We start from the raw sequence: 17616 nt of genomic DNA, 5'->3' as shown, positions 1-17616 counted from the left end.
GCCACCAGTCACTGCAGCGGCAACGTGTGGAACTACAATGCAGACGATAGCAACCACGTGTGATAGCGCGGCCGCCCGCAAATATGATAAAGTTTGACTGGCTAACGATCGTTCCTTGGTGCATTTGGTGTGGAAGTGGATCTTTTTGATAGACTTTGATCAATTTTCTGTATCTGGGTCAGTCATTCCATTGATCTTGGCCATTGAACATCATACAGTGTGTCCACATGACATGTTGCACTGAGACAGAAATGATTTATGTCATGTCGACCCTAAATAGAGTAACAACAAAATATAACATCTTTTTCATAATTTATTTCAAGAAGATGCTGATATAATACATGTAAATGACTGCTTTGATAACAGGAGTTAGCCAAGTGTTCATAAACAAGATAAAGTTGAGTCTACATGTATTTCTGGAAGTTTAAGTTTTCCTAAAGCACCGACAATGCAACTTCATGGGATAAAGTTATCATATTTCCTTCAAGACGCTGGTCTAAATATTTATGATATTCCTTGCAGCCATGACAGTGTTCTGTCACAATGTAAAGCACAAACGCCCAAGGCCCATTTTTGATAGAAATTTGAGTGACTTACTCGCTCTACATGAACTGCTCAGCAAGCTTTCTCTTTTTAACTGCAGGAGGCTGAACTCCAAATAAAGTTTTAAAAAGCCACAACATTTCAATTTCTGTCTTGAATTTTTACCCAGCCCAACACACAGTCAATATGGAATATCTTGAATGGGAGTTCTGGTTATTCCACCTCAATTTGAATTTCACTCCAGAAGTCGAATGGTTAAACAAAAGTCCAAAGATTTGTGATATTTGAAGATGACTGTATCTCATCTTATTGAATATTCAAGTAAGAGTCCAATGCACCAGTTCCTTTGTTTACTTGTCGAGTCGGCAGATGGGATTCTCCTGCACCATGGTGAGATTAACGCGAGGTCCAATCAGATCACGGATGTTGTCTATGCCATACTTGATCATAGTTGGTCTGAAAAATTATAGGAATGATAGGATAACATTTATGAAAAACTGTGCTGCTTATCTTTACTAACACATCCATTTGGACAGCCAATCATCTAATAGCCCAGCTTTATCCTAGGCTTAGCAAATTTGCATGGACTTGGATACTTGTATACAGAGCACTTACTAAATCCAAGGTTTGAAAACCACTGAGAGTGTGACAATCTGATCCTCGCGTCAAGAGGCTGGAAATACATGAACCTCTTCACCTAGATTTGAATCTGGTTCGTCACATATTCCCGATTTGTACTTATTAGGAAAATCAGCCACGGTACAATGAGTCTTGCAAAAGGGAATCAAGACACCAAGGTCCAGACAAAGAGTTGAACCTACAACTAAGTTCATGAGCCCAGTCCTCAAACCATCAGACAGGCTTATTTACGCAAACAGACCTACCGTTCTAATGATAATCCCCATGCTATAACTGAGACATCTTTAGGCAGGCCCATCGGCAACAACATTTCTGGCCTGAACACACCCGAGTTTCCTATCTCCACCCATTTCTTCAAACCTAGAAAAATAGGAAAATCAAGAATCAAGAGAGAATGATTTTGCTTCCTATACTCTGCACTTTCCACAAAGCTATTACCAACAGGCCTATGATTCTTCTCACTGTTTCTTTTTAAATTTTGGAATTTATTCCTATTTAATTCAGTGTAAACAGTGTTGAATTACTGGAACTTTTCCCTTTTTGCACAGATTTTATGGTCAAAAACGCAAGTTTCATATACAATCTCATCCAAGACATAAACAGATAAAATATTTCTATGGCCATCAACTCAAAATACAGACCATTCTATATGAATATTCCAGACTTACCGTTATGATAACTGAAGATCTCCATACTGGGTTCAGTATATGGGTTATATGCTGGTTTGAAACGGAGGCGAGTAATGCCTAACTTTTTGAAGAACTCGTGTATAATTCCCATCAGGTCGCCTAATGTCAGGTTGTAGTCGGCGACTAATCCTTCGATTTGGTGGAACTCGGCTAAGTGGGTGGCATCCAGCGTCTCATTCCTGAAGACTCGATCGATGGAGAAATATTTCTTGGGGGTGAAAGTTTCCTGGAAAAAACAACAATCTGTGAGTTGTACAAGGTGGCACTTTTGTCACTCTTTGGTCTGAAGCTGCTTACAATAACAAACCACTGAAGGGAAAGAACAAGAAATCAAGCAGGAGATCCATAACATGACTCTTTGATTACAAGTAGACATCACAGCCACATCGCCACTGCACTCCACACCAAGAAACACAAGAAATGACCTTACCTGCTGTGCAAGTTTATACAACATTCTTGCACTCACAGCTGTGGTGTGAGTTCGGAGGAGATTTTTCTTTGCCTCTTCTATCTTCCAATCATATTTATAACTGAAACAGACAGAAACTGTGTTTAGTTTAGCCCCTGCATTTGATAGCGTAAAATTATCCAATCCTGGTACTATAGCAGGCCTATTTTAAGGTTTCAAATCAAGAAGCCGATTGGACAATCTGAAAACAAATCTGGTCGTACTTCTCCACAAACCAAGAGTCCTCTCAACGCTAGGGCAGGCTCACTACTCAATTAAAGCTGCCCCACCTGAAGTCAGGTTGTCTCCCGCAATGGGACCAAAGCTAAAATTGAATCCTGCCTGGGTACTCAAAATCCTCATCAAGGAGAGAAGTGGGAATGGCTTGTATTGGACACTCCCCCCCCCCCAGCCAAAAATAGGACACAAGGCGAATAACACCAAATGGTTCTCAACTGCAGTGACACACATGAGATATGTCCAAATCTCTATTCACACTTACCCTTGTGATCCGTAGCCACCCTCTGCATGAACTTTTCTCACTTTTTCTAAGTAATCCATTGGAAATTCATGCGCATCTCGTGGTTCTGAAAAAGAAACAGGTCTTCCATCATTTCTAAAACTCTTACCTCTTTCTAGTAACAATGGACCAAGTAACAAATACACGCAGGCTACATAGAAAATAGAATCACACTTTAAAAGCTGCTCAATTTATCAAGGTCTATTGCATGCTGAGTAACGCTCATCCGTATAAAATACTTCTTTGAAATGCATTGATAAAACAGGCCTACCTGATATGAAGAAAGTGTCATGCGCATCTCGTGCAGGATGCTGCTGAGGTTGGAACAGAGCATCGAAATTCCAGAAGCTACTCTCGATGAAGTTGTTGGTTGGCATCTCTGTGAAGCTGCAAGAAGCCAATCAAAACCACAATGAGAAAATATTGGGACATTCATCCCTCAGCATCTGCCAATTGAAATAGGTGTCAGTTATGGCCATGATATTCCATTTAAGTGGAGGATTAGAATTCAACCACACAATATATGAATCTTTTTAACGTTTGCAAAGATCAGTCACAACTTGGTCCCACCACCCATCTGTCGTGTATTCCAAGCATGATCAACTCTTGAGCTAAGTCTTGAGGTAAGTCAACATAACAGTAACACTGCTTTCCTTCATATCCAGGACAAATCAACTTTGAAATTTTAAAATGCAATCTGCTATTGATGAACCAGTATTCGGAACGATGAACTCACCCCATTTCCAAGAAGATTTGCCTAAACTGCGTCCTGACCTTCAGTAGAGGATGAAGATGACCACTGGGAGGTGCAATGCCAAGAGCATCGAAGTTGTATGGTTTGAAGGATTTGGACTTCCAGGATCCACTGAAAAAATAATGATAGACACCATAGATGAACCTCAATTCCTCACTTCATGGACCGCAAACAAGAATGCATAAGGTCCTTGTAAATAAAGTCTTTCTCATGCACTGGCTACTCGTGGCAGATATACAGTACACTTGAAAGCTCTTACCGGCTACTCATGGCAGATATACAGTACACTTGAAAGCTCTCACTGGCTACTCATGGCAGATATACAGTACACTTGAAAGCACTTACCGGCTACTCATGGCAGATATACAGTACACTTGAAAGCTCTCACTGGCTACTCGTGGCAGATATACAGTACACTTGAAAGCTCTCACTGGCTACTCGTGGCAGATATACAGTACACTTGAAAGCTCTCACTGGCTACTCATGGCAGATATACAGTACACTTGAAAGCTCTTACCGGCTACTCATGGCAGATATACAGTACACTTGAAAGCTCTTACCTGGCCAGCATTTCAGGTGTAAGATCTGTCTCTTGTTTCGACAAAGAAGTGCTGAAGTTTGGTCCCTTGCTGACTTCGAAGGTGTTCACAGTTCTGAAAAGAGGAAGGAGAGTTTGCTGATGAGTATGGAATGTATGATTTGCATAATCACTGATCTAGGATTTGACATCAGTAAGGTCGAAATTTACATCCAGTACGTATTAACAAAAATTTTCAAATGTTTTGAACAAATGAAGCAGGATGATGGTTCAGCTTCCAAGACTTACACTTCAGTGATCAACTTCCTCTTTTTATATTCCGCTTTTTGATTATCAGTAAATCCATCAAGTTGTAGATTCTTCAATTTTGTTAGACATTCCTTCACTGTGTCTTCAATTGTTTCAACCTGGACATTAAAGAAGAAAGAATGGAAGGAATGCTATTAAGGAAAAGCTGATTTTCTCACTTGTCTAGAGTTCAAATCTGTCCCAGACATGAAACAGTTATCAGGTTTTTTAAACAAAGAATTGAGAGCACACAGCTCCAATTTGGCTCATTACACAATATTTGTGTATTTGTTGGAAACAGCAGTGATATACAAAACTGCTTTTAAAAGACCACTAAAGAGAGTGAAGATCGATCGCACTTGATAACTGCTTTTTTCTTTATTAGATTTCAATAACAATAAAATGATTCAGTTCTAGTACTTGTTGTAGTCCTTTCTGGCCAAGATTTCCATACCTTTCTCGTAACTTTTGGACCACCGGCAGCTTTTTTGTCAATTGCAATCCATCCTGCAGACATGGCTTTACTAAACCCAATCTTGGCATTAGGAACTTTTTTCTGAAAAGAAACAGCCAAACAAGAATTATAACAATCCAAAGAAAATCCTAACTCTGTTAGCGTTACCATTCTTGCTTAGGTGACTGTCATGACTGTTTCCCAAAATAAGAAGGATAAGGAGCTAAACGGCCCTGTAGAACCTATCAGAAAGGAATTCTTGTATTTCTTACCGCAGGAAAAAGATCTTGATTTTATGCAAAATTTAGATTCTATGAGTTTTTCCCCCCAAATCTTACCATCAGGTCTGCCTGTGACATACCATCTCCAGGTATGGCGTTGAAAACCAAAGCTTCATGGCTTCCGTTCTCTGCCACCTCCACACCTTCTTTCGTCAACTCCCATCTCTTGCTTGATATCAGCTCACAGTTTATCACCTGAAGTTCGGAAATGACTTACATGTAGTTTGATATCATTCAACTGAATCTTGATTGAATAATTATAATGGCACTTATTTTGTCAATCAATGCCTTTTTTTGGGCCATTATCGAGGATTGTAAACGCATTCCAATTTCAGTCACATTTGTCAATTTGACACTCACACTGACTGTCACTGAGTTCGTTTAATCAACATAATAGTTAAATGACTAAATGTTGAGTGAGGATTGCATCAGCCAATATGGTATGGTATTGGTAGAGGGGTTTGGCGTTGGCGGTTGGGAAGTTTTATTTTCTTGGTCCATTTCTGTAATAAAGATGAAATAATGATCTGCAGACCCATACATATGCAACAGGCCTGAAACAGGAGCAAATTACAGATTTTCAAATTTTATTTGAGTTTGAATTAGAATTTAAAAATTAGGCATGGGCCTGTTTCAAGGCAATTTCACAGAAAAGTAGCGAATGTACATACACCGTCAAAAGCCTGTATTGATTTAATTGTTCCCACCACCTTCTGATGGTCGATCTGAAGACAATTGGCAAATTCTAAGGAGTTTAATTTGCCATTTTCCTCAACAAAATTGAGAATTTGCTGTTGCAAGTCTTCCATGTTGGCGAAATTCAGTCCGTCGCTGTGATTTCAGCCGGCTGGAAAGAAAATAGGCACGTTTTTGCCAAAGTGCACAAATTTTTCTCAGCAACAAACATTTTGAGATTTTTTAATCTAATAATTATAATTTTTATTTGAGAAATGAATAATAGTCTCGAGCAAAATGCTAAAAACGTCTAAGTCTAATTCAATTAGTGTTGGTGAATTGCAATGCTTGAGACTAAACAATGTTCCGCAGATTGAAACATTGTATACTGTTAGTACATTCGTGTACATTATACACTAGCCTTGTGTAACTGTTGTTTCATAAAGATTTCTGCTTCAATTTATTAGTGATCTGCTTCAATATATTAGTGATTTTGGAGTTTTTTTTCTCCATGATGGCATTGCAAAAGATGATCAACCCTTTGACTCTGTCTTGTGGGAGTGTTTTACAGCATTTAAAAACAAATTGTATCCTTTTTCGCCTTAAATTGAGGAGGAGCGATTTGCGAAGAGTCGAGGGAGCAACTGCAGAACAGCCGGGACACCCTGTGCTAATGATAGGAATTGGGTACATAATGTACAGAGGGACAGAGTACATAATGTACAGAGCTACCTACTGTCCCGGGACCCGGCTATTCTGTAGTTAAGTGAATATATCAAAGTAGCCTATACATATAGTTCCTTGATCTACGTTACGTCTCTGCACCATGTCAATGTCCATGGGATCACAACGTAGCTGGTTGGCTTCTCCTGGGGTGGGCGTTCGATATGATATGCAATGTATCATATCTGAGGGCGAGTGGAATGGTCTTTTCCGAGAGGCCAGAATGGGACGTAGAAAAATCTGGGATCAGATAACAGTAGTTTGACCAACTTGTTACAAACATGTACTCATGAGATGGTTTCAATCAAGGGCACCTCCTCTACCTTGTGTTGATAAAAACCCTACTGTTTCTTCTTGTTTGTGTTCAAAAGCTTCGAAAACGACATTTTTTTGCTTGACCTTTCCTGTAGCTCGGACATGTGTAAGACATTTCAGTCGCTCATCCATTGCCTCTGCGGACTTCAACTGGAGAGATGCTCTCAACCTTGACGGGATGCTGACTGAGGAAGAGATTATGGTCAGAGATCAGTTCAGGAACTACTGCAACGATAAACTGATGCCAAGGATCATTCAGGCAAACAGAAATGAGGGTATGATGAGGCTGAAGAGAGCATGTTGTCTGTATATACTAAAACTCATGTCTTTGGGTGATAGTTCAAATAACGATAAGTTAGATGAAGAGAAATTGTAGACATTGCAGTCTTTTTGAAATTTGAAGTACATTGTATGTCCTGTCACAATCTGATAGACCAATCACTTTCTGTTTTAGTGTCTTGTCAGCATGCCAATATACTTGTGGTGCAGAGCCAGTTAGAATAAGGGGCATAGACACTAGACAGTCACTCGGTCTTCAGCCATGGTGGAGTATTCTTTCACCAGTCGGTCACTCATGTTTCTCACTTGAATGAGACCTTGTGCTTTCCCAGGCTGGATGGCACCAGACACAAGGAAAGTCTGTTAAATTAATTAATCTAGTTTTTTCAATTTGATATTTTTAGTGTTCCACAGGGAAATCATTCCTGAGATGGGTGAATTGGGTGTCCTCGGCCCAACTATCAAGGGATATGGATGTGCTGGTGTTTCGTCAGTTGCATATGGGCTTATTGCAAAAGAACTTGAAGGGTAAGTGGAATGGATACGTAATACAGGCATGAATTTTGAAATTGCCGAAAGTCTCTTATATAACCACTTGCCCCTCGATGTAATGCCAGTTGTGATACTACATGCACACATTCAGGTGACAAAGTGCTCTTTTATATTTCTTTGCGTTTGAATTCCAGAGTAGACAGTGGTTATCGTTCTGCCATGAGTGTGCAGTCATCCCTTGTCATGCATCCAATCTATGACTATGGAAATGACGAACAGAAAGACAGATTTCTACCAAGACTTGGTAAGTCTAGAATCTGAATTAGAATCTGACACCTTGTAGCAGATGTTGAATCCAGATGTCAGTTTTGTAACCTTCAAACCTGTTTTTCAGCCAAAGGAGAACTTATCGGATGTTTTGGTCTGACAGAACCGGACCATGGTAGTGATCCGGCTGGAATGGAAACAAGAGCTAAATATAATTCTTCCAATAAAACGTACATGCTCAATGGATCTAAGTCATGGTAAGTGACCTGAGGCAGGTTTCACCAAAAGTGTAGATAATATTTGGCATGTTTTGCAACTCTCACTATCTTTAGATTTGGCTATTGGCTACAGCTATCTTGAGACTGAATTTGACTCTTGATGAAACTCATGTGTTGTGAAAGGTGCACTATCAATGGATTATTGTTGAGGATATCAGAGCTTTGCCCAGGCCACTGAGTGGGCCAGGGATGACAAAGATCAGACTGGGTGCGTACCTGTGGCACTTAACCAGAACACAATGCAGTCAAATGCTCTGATATGATAAATTTCTGATTCAAAAAATGTTTTTTAGGAAGAACTTGTAAATACAATTGTGATGTCTTTTACAGGATCACAAATTCACCCATAGCTGATGTTTTCATAGTATGGGCAAAATCCGACGCAGACAACAACAGGATTAGAGGTTTTATTCTTGAGCGTGGTATGAAGGGTCTCTCTTCGCCTACAATTGAGGGGAAGTTCTCACTGAGAGCGAGTACCACTGGTCAGATTGTAATGGAGGATGTGGAGGTACCAGAGGAGAACCTGCTGCCTGGAGGCAGGGGCTTAGGGGTGAGTGTGAATTTGGAGTCAAAGCTAAGTATGATGATAGTGCGCCTGGTGAAGATAAGCACTATAGAGGCATTCAGCAGTTTGTAATGTAATGTAGGACTAGGAGGTAACAGTAGGCCCCAAAGGAAACTAAAGCTGTAAATGAGTCTACAATCACAAGAAAAAGTGATTAGGAAATGACCTGTCTGAACATCATCACACCTCACAAACTCTCACTTTAAGCTCATCTGGTGAGACGTGTTCTTACCTAGCTAATTTATTTGAAATACATGTATTTCAGGGTCCTTTTGGTTGTTTGAATAATGCTCGATACGGCATTGCGTGGGGAACACTAGGTGCAGCCCAGTCTTGTTTCGATGTTTCCCGCCAGTATGTCTTGGACAGGTGAGTTAGAGCTGACACTTAGAAGGGGACAGTCTTTTGCTAGGGGGATGCTTCATGATGAGAACTCTAAAAATGTTTTTCTCTAGTTCGTTATAAAAAAGATTTGACTCTGTTTTAGAAACAGTAAGTATTTCTTTTGGTTTAGGCCTGTCACATTTCATTTCTAGGATCCAGTTCAAACGACCTCTTGCGAAGAATCAGTTGATCCAGAAAAAGTTGGCTGATATGATGACAGAGATCTCGATCGCTCAACAAGCTTGCATCAGGGTAGGAAGATTAAAGGATGAAGGAAAGTAAGTAATTGGAAGCTTTTTTCTGCCAATGCTCTCATAGTGAACGCTTTGTTCTCTGCCACTATGGTTGCGCACCAGTTTGGGTTATTGGCGAATACACATAGTTTTTTTACCGTATAAATGTGGCCTCAACATGTAATTCATATGACCTCCCTTGCAGAGCCACACCGGAAATGATCTCAATGATAAAGCGTAACTCGTGTGGCAAGTCTCTTGATATCGCACGGTTAGCTCGGGATATGCTCGGAGGGAACGGCATCTCTGACGAATACCATGTGATCAGACATGTGATGAACTTGGAAGCAGTAAACACTTACGAAGGTGAGAGAATAAAATGAATGATTAGACTGGAAATACTATGAGGTAGAGGTTGTTAGATACAGATTTGATGTCAATTCTTAGATAGACGTCATCGTAACACTGATGGCAGGGTACTGCATCAACGGAGGACAATGTGACATGAAAGACTATCTTGTGATGTCACACTATGTAAATGGCAGCCTCCATAAACCTGTGTTTTTTTGTGGAATGGCTAGCTAAGCATATAAAATGGGTCCATAGTAGCCATATCTGCCCTGAAATCTTCTCGAAAGTTGTATAAAGCAGTGAAATTCCAATATCTTTAGTCTATTACTTTGAGAGGTGTTACCTCTTGAATTAGAAGTTGATATGAATATATTTTTCGTTTTCAGGTACCCATGATATACATGCACTTATCTTAGGACGTGCTATAACTGGTATCCAGGCATTTACAGCGGACAACTGAACAACTAGGACTAATTGCTTGCAAAAGACAAAGAAAAAAAGAACATTATGATCTTCCTGTGATAAAAATAAAATGTGTGAAGGTACGATCTTGTGAACAGTGAATCAGAACCATTTTCCGCTTTGCTCTTTGATTGATGAAGGTACAATTACATGTGCACAGTCAAGGAGAAAGTAGAAAGTGTTTGTGTATCAACATGTATGTTCATGTATTGTTGGCAGCTATAGATTGAGATATGGACACAGGAGATCCTTTTTGTGGCTGGTCAGCTTGGAAAGAAGCTTCAACTCCCCACATAAAACCTGTTTGTCCATATCATGGTATGGATCATTTTGGCTCGGTGTATTGAGTGTAAATATGTGTGAGGAATAAACCAGTTTTATTCAGAAAACAGATCTTCGTTTTTTTTGCCGCATACGAGGGTGACAGATGGGCGATTACCCAGGCAATAACTGCCCAAACAGATTACAGTACAACCTCTAATGCGGACACCCATGGGACTGGGCGTTGGTGTCCGTAATGTAGAGGAGTCCTTTATAGGGAGGTTATGCCATTATTGTCCAAAAGGTGGAGTCATGTTTATGAACATGGGAGTCGTGAAGCCCTGCATGTAAGTGTCCACATCAATTTGTAACTATGACCAGACGTCGGAAAGAAATCAACAAAATATAATTTTTTTATAGCATACACAATAATTTTACTGGCCATCACTTATGGTACAAGTACATTGCAAGCTGGTTACAGGTAATTACACTGTACATGGTTATTTACAATTTACAAGACATAACAGTACATGTCATTTCACACAACAAAGTCAAAATCGATCTTGAATATCCTGGAATGCTACTTGTTTCATGTTCTGTAATTTATACCATTACAGGTCTAAACAATTTATTGCGGCATTCTGTGCCTACAATTTAAGAAGTTTTGTGAAAACACTGAAATAAAAGAAGTTTTACAGCACACAATCTTTAGGAAGTGACACTAACATGGCCTTACTGACAAAACTTTGAGGGCAAATAAATCTTGGCAAGACAAGCAGGGAAGAAGATGATAAAATATATAAATTCTCAAGTGGACAATATCACTATCATTGGAACACCTAAGTATTTGTGGGTACCATCAGCTTCGTTTATCTAATTACCTAATTTGTTATCAACAAAATTACATCTGATCTCTTCTAATGCCGCTGATCATTTCAGAAAGAACACTTTTCAACATATTTTGCCCCTTTCGATGTTAGGATAGGATGACATTTACAGTAGAACACTGTATTGGGAGGACCTTGTTTCTATTGTGTTGCAAAGGCAAACCAATACCTTTACCCATTGTGTTCGCTCGCTGGCCAAAACCATGCTCACAACTATTATGCGAATGACTATTGAACGAATTAACCAAAAAACCACTCGGGCAGATACAATAATGCGTCAATGAAAAGCAAACTGGTGCAACGGTCACAACCAAACCATTTAAAGCACCATTAACACGAGCACCATCCACAATGTGAAGCAAAGACAAAGATGTCTTCCACATCACAAATGAACCCATAACAGAAGATAACTCTGTCGTTGGCTCTCATAAGGAGTAAATGAGACTGGATAAACTGATTATCTATAATTATACTGAAAATTCGTAATTGTATTGTGTCATTATGGAATTCCTATGTGTGTGCTTCTGAATGGCACAATATTGTCCACATGTTCAGCAAGCTGAATCTAGCTACTGATCTGGGCTGGACTTTAACCAGAAATTAAAAGGAACATGTACATGTACATTTTCTCAGGCGGTGAAAATGTAAAAGTTTTGAACCTTGTGTTGCAGCTTTACCCATTACAATCTACCAGCTGGAACAAAAACCAGTTTATTGGAAGAAATGAGTGTCATAATTATGCATGTCACAATACTGACTTCAAACTGACTCTGTAAACATGAATATTGTGAAGCGATGATTTTCCCCTGCCTGAACAACAGTGCCAATCAATTTCAATTTTCAATGGTTTCCTTTCACTTGTACACATGAAGTCTCTTTTCGTTCAATTACAATCTAAAGATATGCCCTTCATCTTCCAAGATTTGCCTTTATTATATCAAAAATAGTTGCCATGCCTTTTTTGGCCACCCTATTGCACTCAGTTAACAAGCCTTGCAACGTAATATCACACTCTGCAGTCATGCTGATGCAGCGCAAGGCAAGGAATGTTTCTTATGAACCAACAGTACGTAGATGTCCTCAATATACAACCTGGTGCAATTCAAACTAGCTCTTCTGTCAGTTAGATTCCGAATGCTTCACATGGTGGCCACAACCTTGTAAAACACCTCTTGACCAGAGGTTTAGGTTCTAACCTCATGATCAGATGTCCATCTGCCCTCAGAAAATATTCTGAAAAGATGCGCTCTTATTCCGAAGTACTTGGTTCGTCACTATTGTGTACAAGTGTGTCCTCGTCGTCCTCTGAGCTCGAAGGCTCCTCCTTCTGCTCCACATGGCAAGCCGTACTAGCCTTGCAGGTAGCAGACGTCATACATCGCAATGCCCACAGGCAGGGGGCCCAATTTCATTTGGTGCACGGTTCTGTCCCAACTGCCACGCCATGCCCACTTCGTCCACAACTCATATTGGTTACTTCGAACCACTCATCCTTATCAACCTCGTAGCATTCAACACTCGAGAGGAAGTCATTGCCGTCATAGCCACCTAAAATAAAGAAGTATGCGAATGGAAAAAAGTTTCAGGCTTTCTTACGACATCTGTGAGACAGGCCATCAAAAAACTGATTTTGGGGCCAAATTTTAAAATGATTTATTGGCATAGGTAGAAAGTAAGCTTCCTCATGATCTGAACATCATGGGACATGGATATGAAAAGTGAAAGACCTTCAGTTCAAAAACAATTCAGATTTCTTTCACTGAACTAAATTGGTACCCAAACAGATGATGAAATGAGGTCATCAGCATGGCCTGCAATGTTTTTATAACATCACATGCTAGTATTTGGTGCAATGTGGACATCACATTGTCTTCACGACGAATTCTGTAGGCCAATCAGCGGTTGCTGTTACATGCGATGTGCATGGTGTCACCTTGATTGTCCAAGAAGTGGACGAAATCTAATAGGCATAAGACATTGAAGCATGGCAGACATGACCGATCGTCTCACTTGGCCTCTGTGGTGTAATCTGTGAGACAATTCGGTAGCAATCCATAACAAGACCATAGTAGTTCACCAGATAGTAGAACATGATAATCCAAGGCACTGAACAAATGACATGACAGATCCAGGTTATATCTCCCGGGACCAATATCTATAGAACTCACCTCTTACACTCAGCAAGTAAGGATTAAAGATCTTATCTATACTTGCTCACAATGATATCAATTACGATTCAAAACAAGAGGTACCACGGTGACACAGCAAAAATTCTGAACATCTGTCATTGCATGACAACGAACAAATATCACAGAATGGGCTGATGTTTTGAGTAGCAAGCTAGTTTTTTTAATGATACACCTGTTTAATTCTCACAGATGCTACAATAGGCAATTAAAGGGGGAGCGTCTACGGTACTTAAGATAACTAAAGACTTTCCTTGTAGATAGCGGCAAGCGCCACAGGTATACAATACAATACACTTGTGAATATTTGCATTGCGCCTTGCATGGTTGCTCTTCTCAAAGCGGGCAACCTCTGCACAAACAGCTGGTTAAACATCTACTTAGTGCATTTTATGACCTTGATACACCCAAGACCGCACTTTGCAGTGACAGTTCTAACTTCTTTAGTGCCCTGGCATTCTCCCAACACTCCTCCTTTGAGAGAGGGGGCATACTTTTTTGTGTACAGGGGAGGGGGGTCCTGAAAATTTGAAAAATGTGCATACCTCCTTGAAGTATGGCCACACATTGGGTGAGTTACGTACCAATAGCATATATCTTTCCCCCAAGAACAGCACAGCTGAGGGCACTCCGCGGGCTCTTCATATTAGCTACAAACTCCCAGGAGTTGTTCTCTGTGTCAAAACGTTCGACCGTCTTCAACTGACTGTTGCTGTCATACCCTCCAATGGCGTACACATACTGGTCTAAAGAAACCACACCTGCAACGATGAATGAAACAATGCGATGAAAGAATCTGGAAAAATACACATTCTCAGGCCTTGAATGAAAAAATTATTAGGGCACCCAGAGGCAGAGCCATTTTGGCCATGGATAATGGAAATTAAAAAGAAGATATGAGAGGGCATGAAGGCCATTTTGAAGGGCATCAACTGCCATACCGTCCATCATAGGCACAGAAATATGGTTTATTTTGAAATGTTTGACAACAATATCTAATTCTACTGGTGTTTTTTTTATCGGATTGACCGAGTCAAGCGCATGTGCATAGGATGAGTTGCTTTTAAGGGCATATCATATTCGACATGAGCTCTACTGTATGCACAAGCAAAAGAAAAGCCATTGTATTAGTTCAAATAAAGCCCACGCCACACTACTATAATAAGTGGCCTTCTGCTGTCAATGTACAGAAAGAGTGTTTTGAAAACTAGAATGTGACCCAGTCCAGGGACCCATTAGATAAGCAGAGATTTAGGCATTCCATGAATAATGCTTTCTCTCACTAATTGTAAATAAACTTGCAAGTCATGACCATTTCTCCAGTCATGTAAAGTGACCCCAGTGACCTTCACCAAGATGACTATTATCATTTTCAGCTTGACTGAGCTCAAGTTCTCAGACATGATTGATAATTAGATCACATTGTGTTTACATTGTGGCCAGACATGTTAGAAATAGTGAGTTTTTAATCATGCCGTGATCAGAAAACTGTCTGTTAAAATCTGCAGGCAACCCTACACTTCCCCCTTTAGAGGGCAATGCTAAAGAGTTGAAAGGAACATGTATAATTGGATGAAAAGGGAAAAAAGAAGAATTTTTTATAAATTCAACTCACCAGCTCCACTTCTTGTCATGTTCATCGACGCCACAAACTGCCACTCGTCTTTCTCTGGGTAGTAACACTCGACGCTCCGCAGCCGATTCTGGCCATCAAACCCGCCCACCGCATACAGAAGCCGGTTAACTACGGCAACCCCGACTCCGATCCTCTTTGTATGCATTGGTGTCACATTTGTCCATTGATCCTGATCTGGGTCATATCTGAAAATATAATACAATGTAGTGTAAAGTAGGGGTTTACCTGCAAGTTCTGAAATGGAATTCAGATCCAGCAGTCATTTAATACGTGTACCAATCATTGCCTGGCTTCATCCGCCATAAACATAAACCCTGCATGCAAATGTTACTTCTGTAGTACACATTATTCTTCAGGCACAAAATGTGAGCGAAAATATTCTGGCAAAATATCAAGTGAAAACAATCTCACCTTTCAACTGAGTTATGATGTGTTGAAGCATGAGATCCTCCAACTGCGTACAGATATCCATCAATCACGCCGACCCCCACACGATTCCTCGGCACTGACAAGCTGCAGCACTTCTTCCACAGATTAGTGTACGGATCGTAACAATCGACATCACTTGAGTCCACATTACCCTCAGGTGAATTGTTACGGCCACCAACTGCGTAGAAGATACCCTGTACCAATGATGAACTTAACCCACTCCGCGGTACTGGGAGATCACAAAGTTTAAACCACTCTTTTGTCTCCGGATTGAAACATTCAAAGTTACTCAGAGAATGACGAAGGTAACCGCCGGCGCAGTATATCACAGGTGGTGCACATGGACTTCGTCTGCGGTCAGGGCAGCGCTTGTGGAGTGTTAAATCTTTCATGATACGCGTCAGATAGTCTAGACATTGCTGATTCTTCTTCAGAACTCTGCAATGCATGATCTGATTGTTCAGGAAGTGAGGTGTTAAGAAGTGACATCGGACAGCACTTAGCAAATGTTCAAATTTCGGCGAGCGTTTCTCTTCTTCATATTTTACCCATTCTAACACAGCATTGTAGACCTCAGATTCACATCTGACGTTCAACTCATCACGGTTTATCAACTGGATCAACTGACATGGACTCAGTGCTTTGAACTCATCATTGTGACTTACTTCTCCAAAGTTTTGATAAATGAATTCTCGAGCTTTCTTGTAAAGTTCTGTGCAGCCATGCTCTTGAGCAAAGTCAGCGATTCCAATGCAGTTACTTGGATGCAACTGATGCTCAAGAAAGGTACAACAGGCCTCAACAACATGGGACATTTGAAACATCGTGGCCGCTGGGAGAAGTTGGCAAACGTTCATTTCATTCACATGAATCTCAGCCGTGTAAGCAAAGACAATCAATTTGGCCAGGATGCACGGACTGATCCCATGAAGGGGTATGTTGTTCATGTCACACTCTCGCATCCCTCCGGTAAACATCGCCTTGAAGTAGGGGCTAGCTGCAGCCAAGACAATCTTATGCACCATGAATGATTCACCGCCGGCTGTCAACGTCACGTCACACAGTTTCCCAGCATGTCTAAGCATGTTCATGACTTCGAAGGCTTCCTTCGGATGTTTCATGATCGTGAAATGCATACTGCCATCTAGTGGATGGTCCTCTGATAATGGTCGTGGGCGATAACAATGCCTATCAGTAGGCTCACATGATTTAGAAGCCATGGTCATCGCTCTTGTATCTTGAATCTATTTCGAAATGGTCCGTCAAAGCTCATGCAGGTGGGACGTATTGTTCTGGAAATAAAATAACAAACATGTAGGCTATTTATTCTGTGGAACAAAGGCCAGGGTCAACATGGTTAAAGCCAAGGGTTTGTCTTAGACGAAAAGGTCCCTATGAACCCCTGATAACATCATTCATTACCATAACCATATGCTCTGAGTAACAGAGTAAGGCCAACTCCTGGCATCTCATTTGCACATGAAGTATAGACCGCCCTTGGCCTAGTACTCAGTATAGTAGTATAAAGTAGGCATCTGCAGTGTCGTCACTGATCGGACTGTACTGATGACTGTATCAGTCACTGTTCCGCTTCTCCTGTTCAAAGACAAACATCATATCATCATTGAGATCGGGACGGTAAATCGGTCGACTCCAATCGGTCATTAACATACCTGTATATTCTTACAGTTAGACAAACGTTTGAGCCGACATCGGTTTGAAAAATGAACATAAAGAAGGAAAAAGAAACAGCAAAGTCATCTTTCCCAGACAGAAATGTTAATGTTTAGGTTATCCACATTGACACTGTTGGCAGCACCGGTCGGTGTTACATCCAATCCGCGATAGCAGGTCACGTGGTGTAAATAAACGCATGTGGTCCGCACTGGTTATTAGGTTATCCACGTGACACGGTTGGCAGCACCAGACGGTGTCACATCCAATCCGCGATAGCAGGTCACGCGCAAGGTCACGCGATGTAAATATACGCACGTGGTCCACATTGGTTATTGGCCAGGCGTTAATTCAATGATTCG

The 17616-nt window shown here is 40.7% G+C and overlaps 3 protein-coding genes across 3 annotated transcripts; 1 reads left to right on the top strand and 2 right to left on the bottom strand.

Moving 5' to 3' along the window:
• Positions 1-300: 300 nt before the first annotated feature.
• LOC135486905 (phenylalanine--tRNA ligase alpha subunit-like) lies at positions 301-5976 on the bottom strand. The gene is made up of 12 exons (XM_064770074.1): positions 5826-5976; positions 5212-5349; positions 4874-4975; positions 4420-4538; positions 4154-4246; positions 3576-3704; positions 3111-3226; positions 2822-2906; positions 2302-2401; positions 1851-2097; positions 1428-1542; positions 301-999 (listed from the first exon to the last, which is right to left on the bottom strand). Exons 1-12 carry the CDS (start codon positions 5961-5963, stop codon positions 894-896), a joined length of 1488 nt encoding a protein of 495 aa, XP_064626144.1. The 5' UTR covers positions 5964-5976; the 3' UTR covers positions 301-893.
• A 282-nt stretch (positions 5977-6258) lies between these two features.
• On the top strand, positions 6259-10570 carry LOC135486906 (glutaryl-CoA dehydrogenase, mitochondrial-like). The gene is made up of 10 exons (XM_064770075.1): positions 6259-6416; positions 6963-7142; positions 7551-7674; positions 7833-7942; positions 8033-8162; positions 8514-8736; positions 9017-9120; positions 9288-9413; positions 9574-9734; positions 10106-10570. The coding sequence occupies exons 1-10, from the start codon at positions 6341-6343 to the stop codon at positions 10177-10179; spliced, it is 1308 nt and encodes a 435-aa protein (XP_064626145.1). The 5' UTR covers positions 6259-6340; the 3' UTR covers positions 10180-10570.
• Positions 10571-10868: 298 nt separating this feature from the next.
• Positions 10869-17380, bottom strand: LOC135486904 (kelch-like ECH-associated protein 1B). The gene is made up of 5 exons (XM_064770073.1): positions 17254-17380; positions 15563-16872; positions 15131-15336; positions 14100-14276; positions 10869-12877 (listed from the first exon to the last, which is right to left on the bottom strand). The coding sequence occupies exons 2-5, from the start codon at positions 16804-16806 to the stop codon at positions 12738-12740; spliced, it is 1767 nt and encodes a 588-aa protein (XP_064626143.1). The 5' UTR covers positions 16807-16872; positions 17254-17380; the 3' UTR covers positions 10869-12737.
• Positions 17381-17616: the final 236 nt, after the last annotated feature.

Source organism: Lineus longissimus, chromosome 4 (assembly GCF_910592395.1).
Source record: "Lineus longissimus chromosome 4, tnLinLong1.2, whole genome shotgun sequence".
Taxonomy (NCBI): domain Eukaryota; kingdom Metazoa; phylum Nemertea; class Pilidiophora; order Heteronemertea; family Lineidae; genus Lineus; species Lineus longissimus.
This window is presented reverse-complemented; position numbering and strand designations above follow the sequence as displayed.

What these genes read in the sequence shown, in the direction of transcription:
- LOC135486905 (XM_064770074.1), bottom strand. Translation starts at nt 5,963, where the DNA reads ATGGAAGACTTGCAACAGCAAATTCTCAATTTTGTTGAGGAAAATGGC. An exon ending in TGTCACAGGCAGACCTGATG is followed by an intron (nt 4,976 to 5,211) that starts GTAAGATTTGGG and finishes GTTTCTTTTCAG; the next exon opens with AAAAAAGTTCCTAATGCCAA. An exon ending in TGACACTTTCTTCATATCAG is followed by an intron (nt 2,907 to 3,110) that starts GTAGGCCTGTTT and finishes TTTCTTTTTCAG; the next exon opens with AACCACGAGATGCGCATGAA.
- LOC135486906 (XM_064770075.1), top strand. Translation starts at nt 6,341, where the DNA reads ATGATGGCATTGCAAAAGATGATCAACCCTTTGACTCTGTCTTGTGGG. An exon ending in TCAGGCAAACAGAAATGAGG is followed by an intron (nt 7,143 to 7,550) that starts GTATGATGAGGC and finishes TGATATTTTTAG; the next exon opens with TGTTCCACAGGGAAATCATT. An exon ending in CAGATTTCTACCAAGACTTG is followed by an intron (nt 7,943 to 8,032) that starts GTAAGTCTAGAA and finishes CCTGTTTTTCAG; the next exon opens with CCAAAGGAGAACTTATCGGA.
- LOC135486904 (XM_064770073.1), bottom strand. Translation starts at nt 16,806, where the DNA reads ATGACCATGGCTTCTAAATCATGTGAGCCTACTGATAGGCATTGTTAT. An exon ending in CATCATAACTCAGTTGAAAG is followed by an intron (nt 15,337 to 15,562) that starts GTGAGATTGTTT and finishes TTATATTTTCAG; the next exon opens with ATATGACCCAGATCAGGATC. An exon ending in GGGAAAGATATATGCTATTG is followed by an intron (nt 12,878 to 14,099) that starts GTACGTAACTCA and finishes TCTTTATTTTAG; the next exon opens with GTGGCTATGACGGCAATGAC.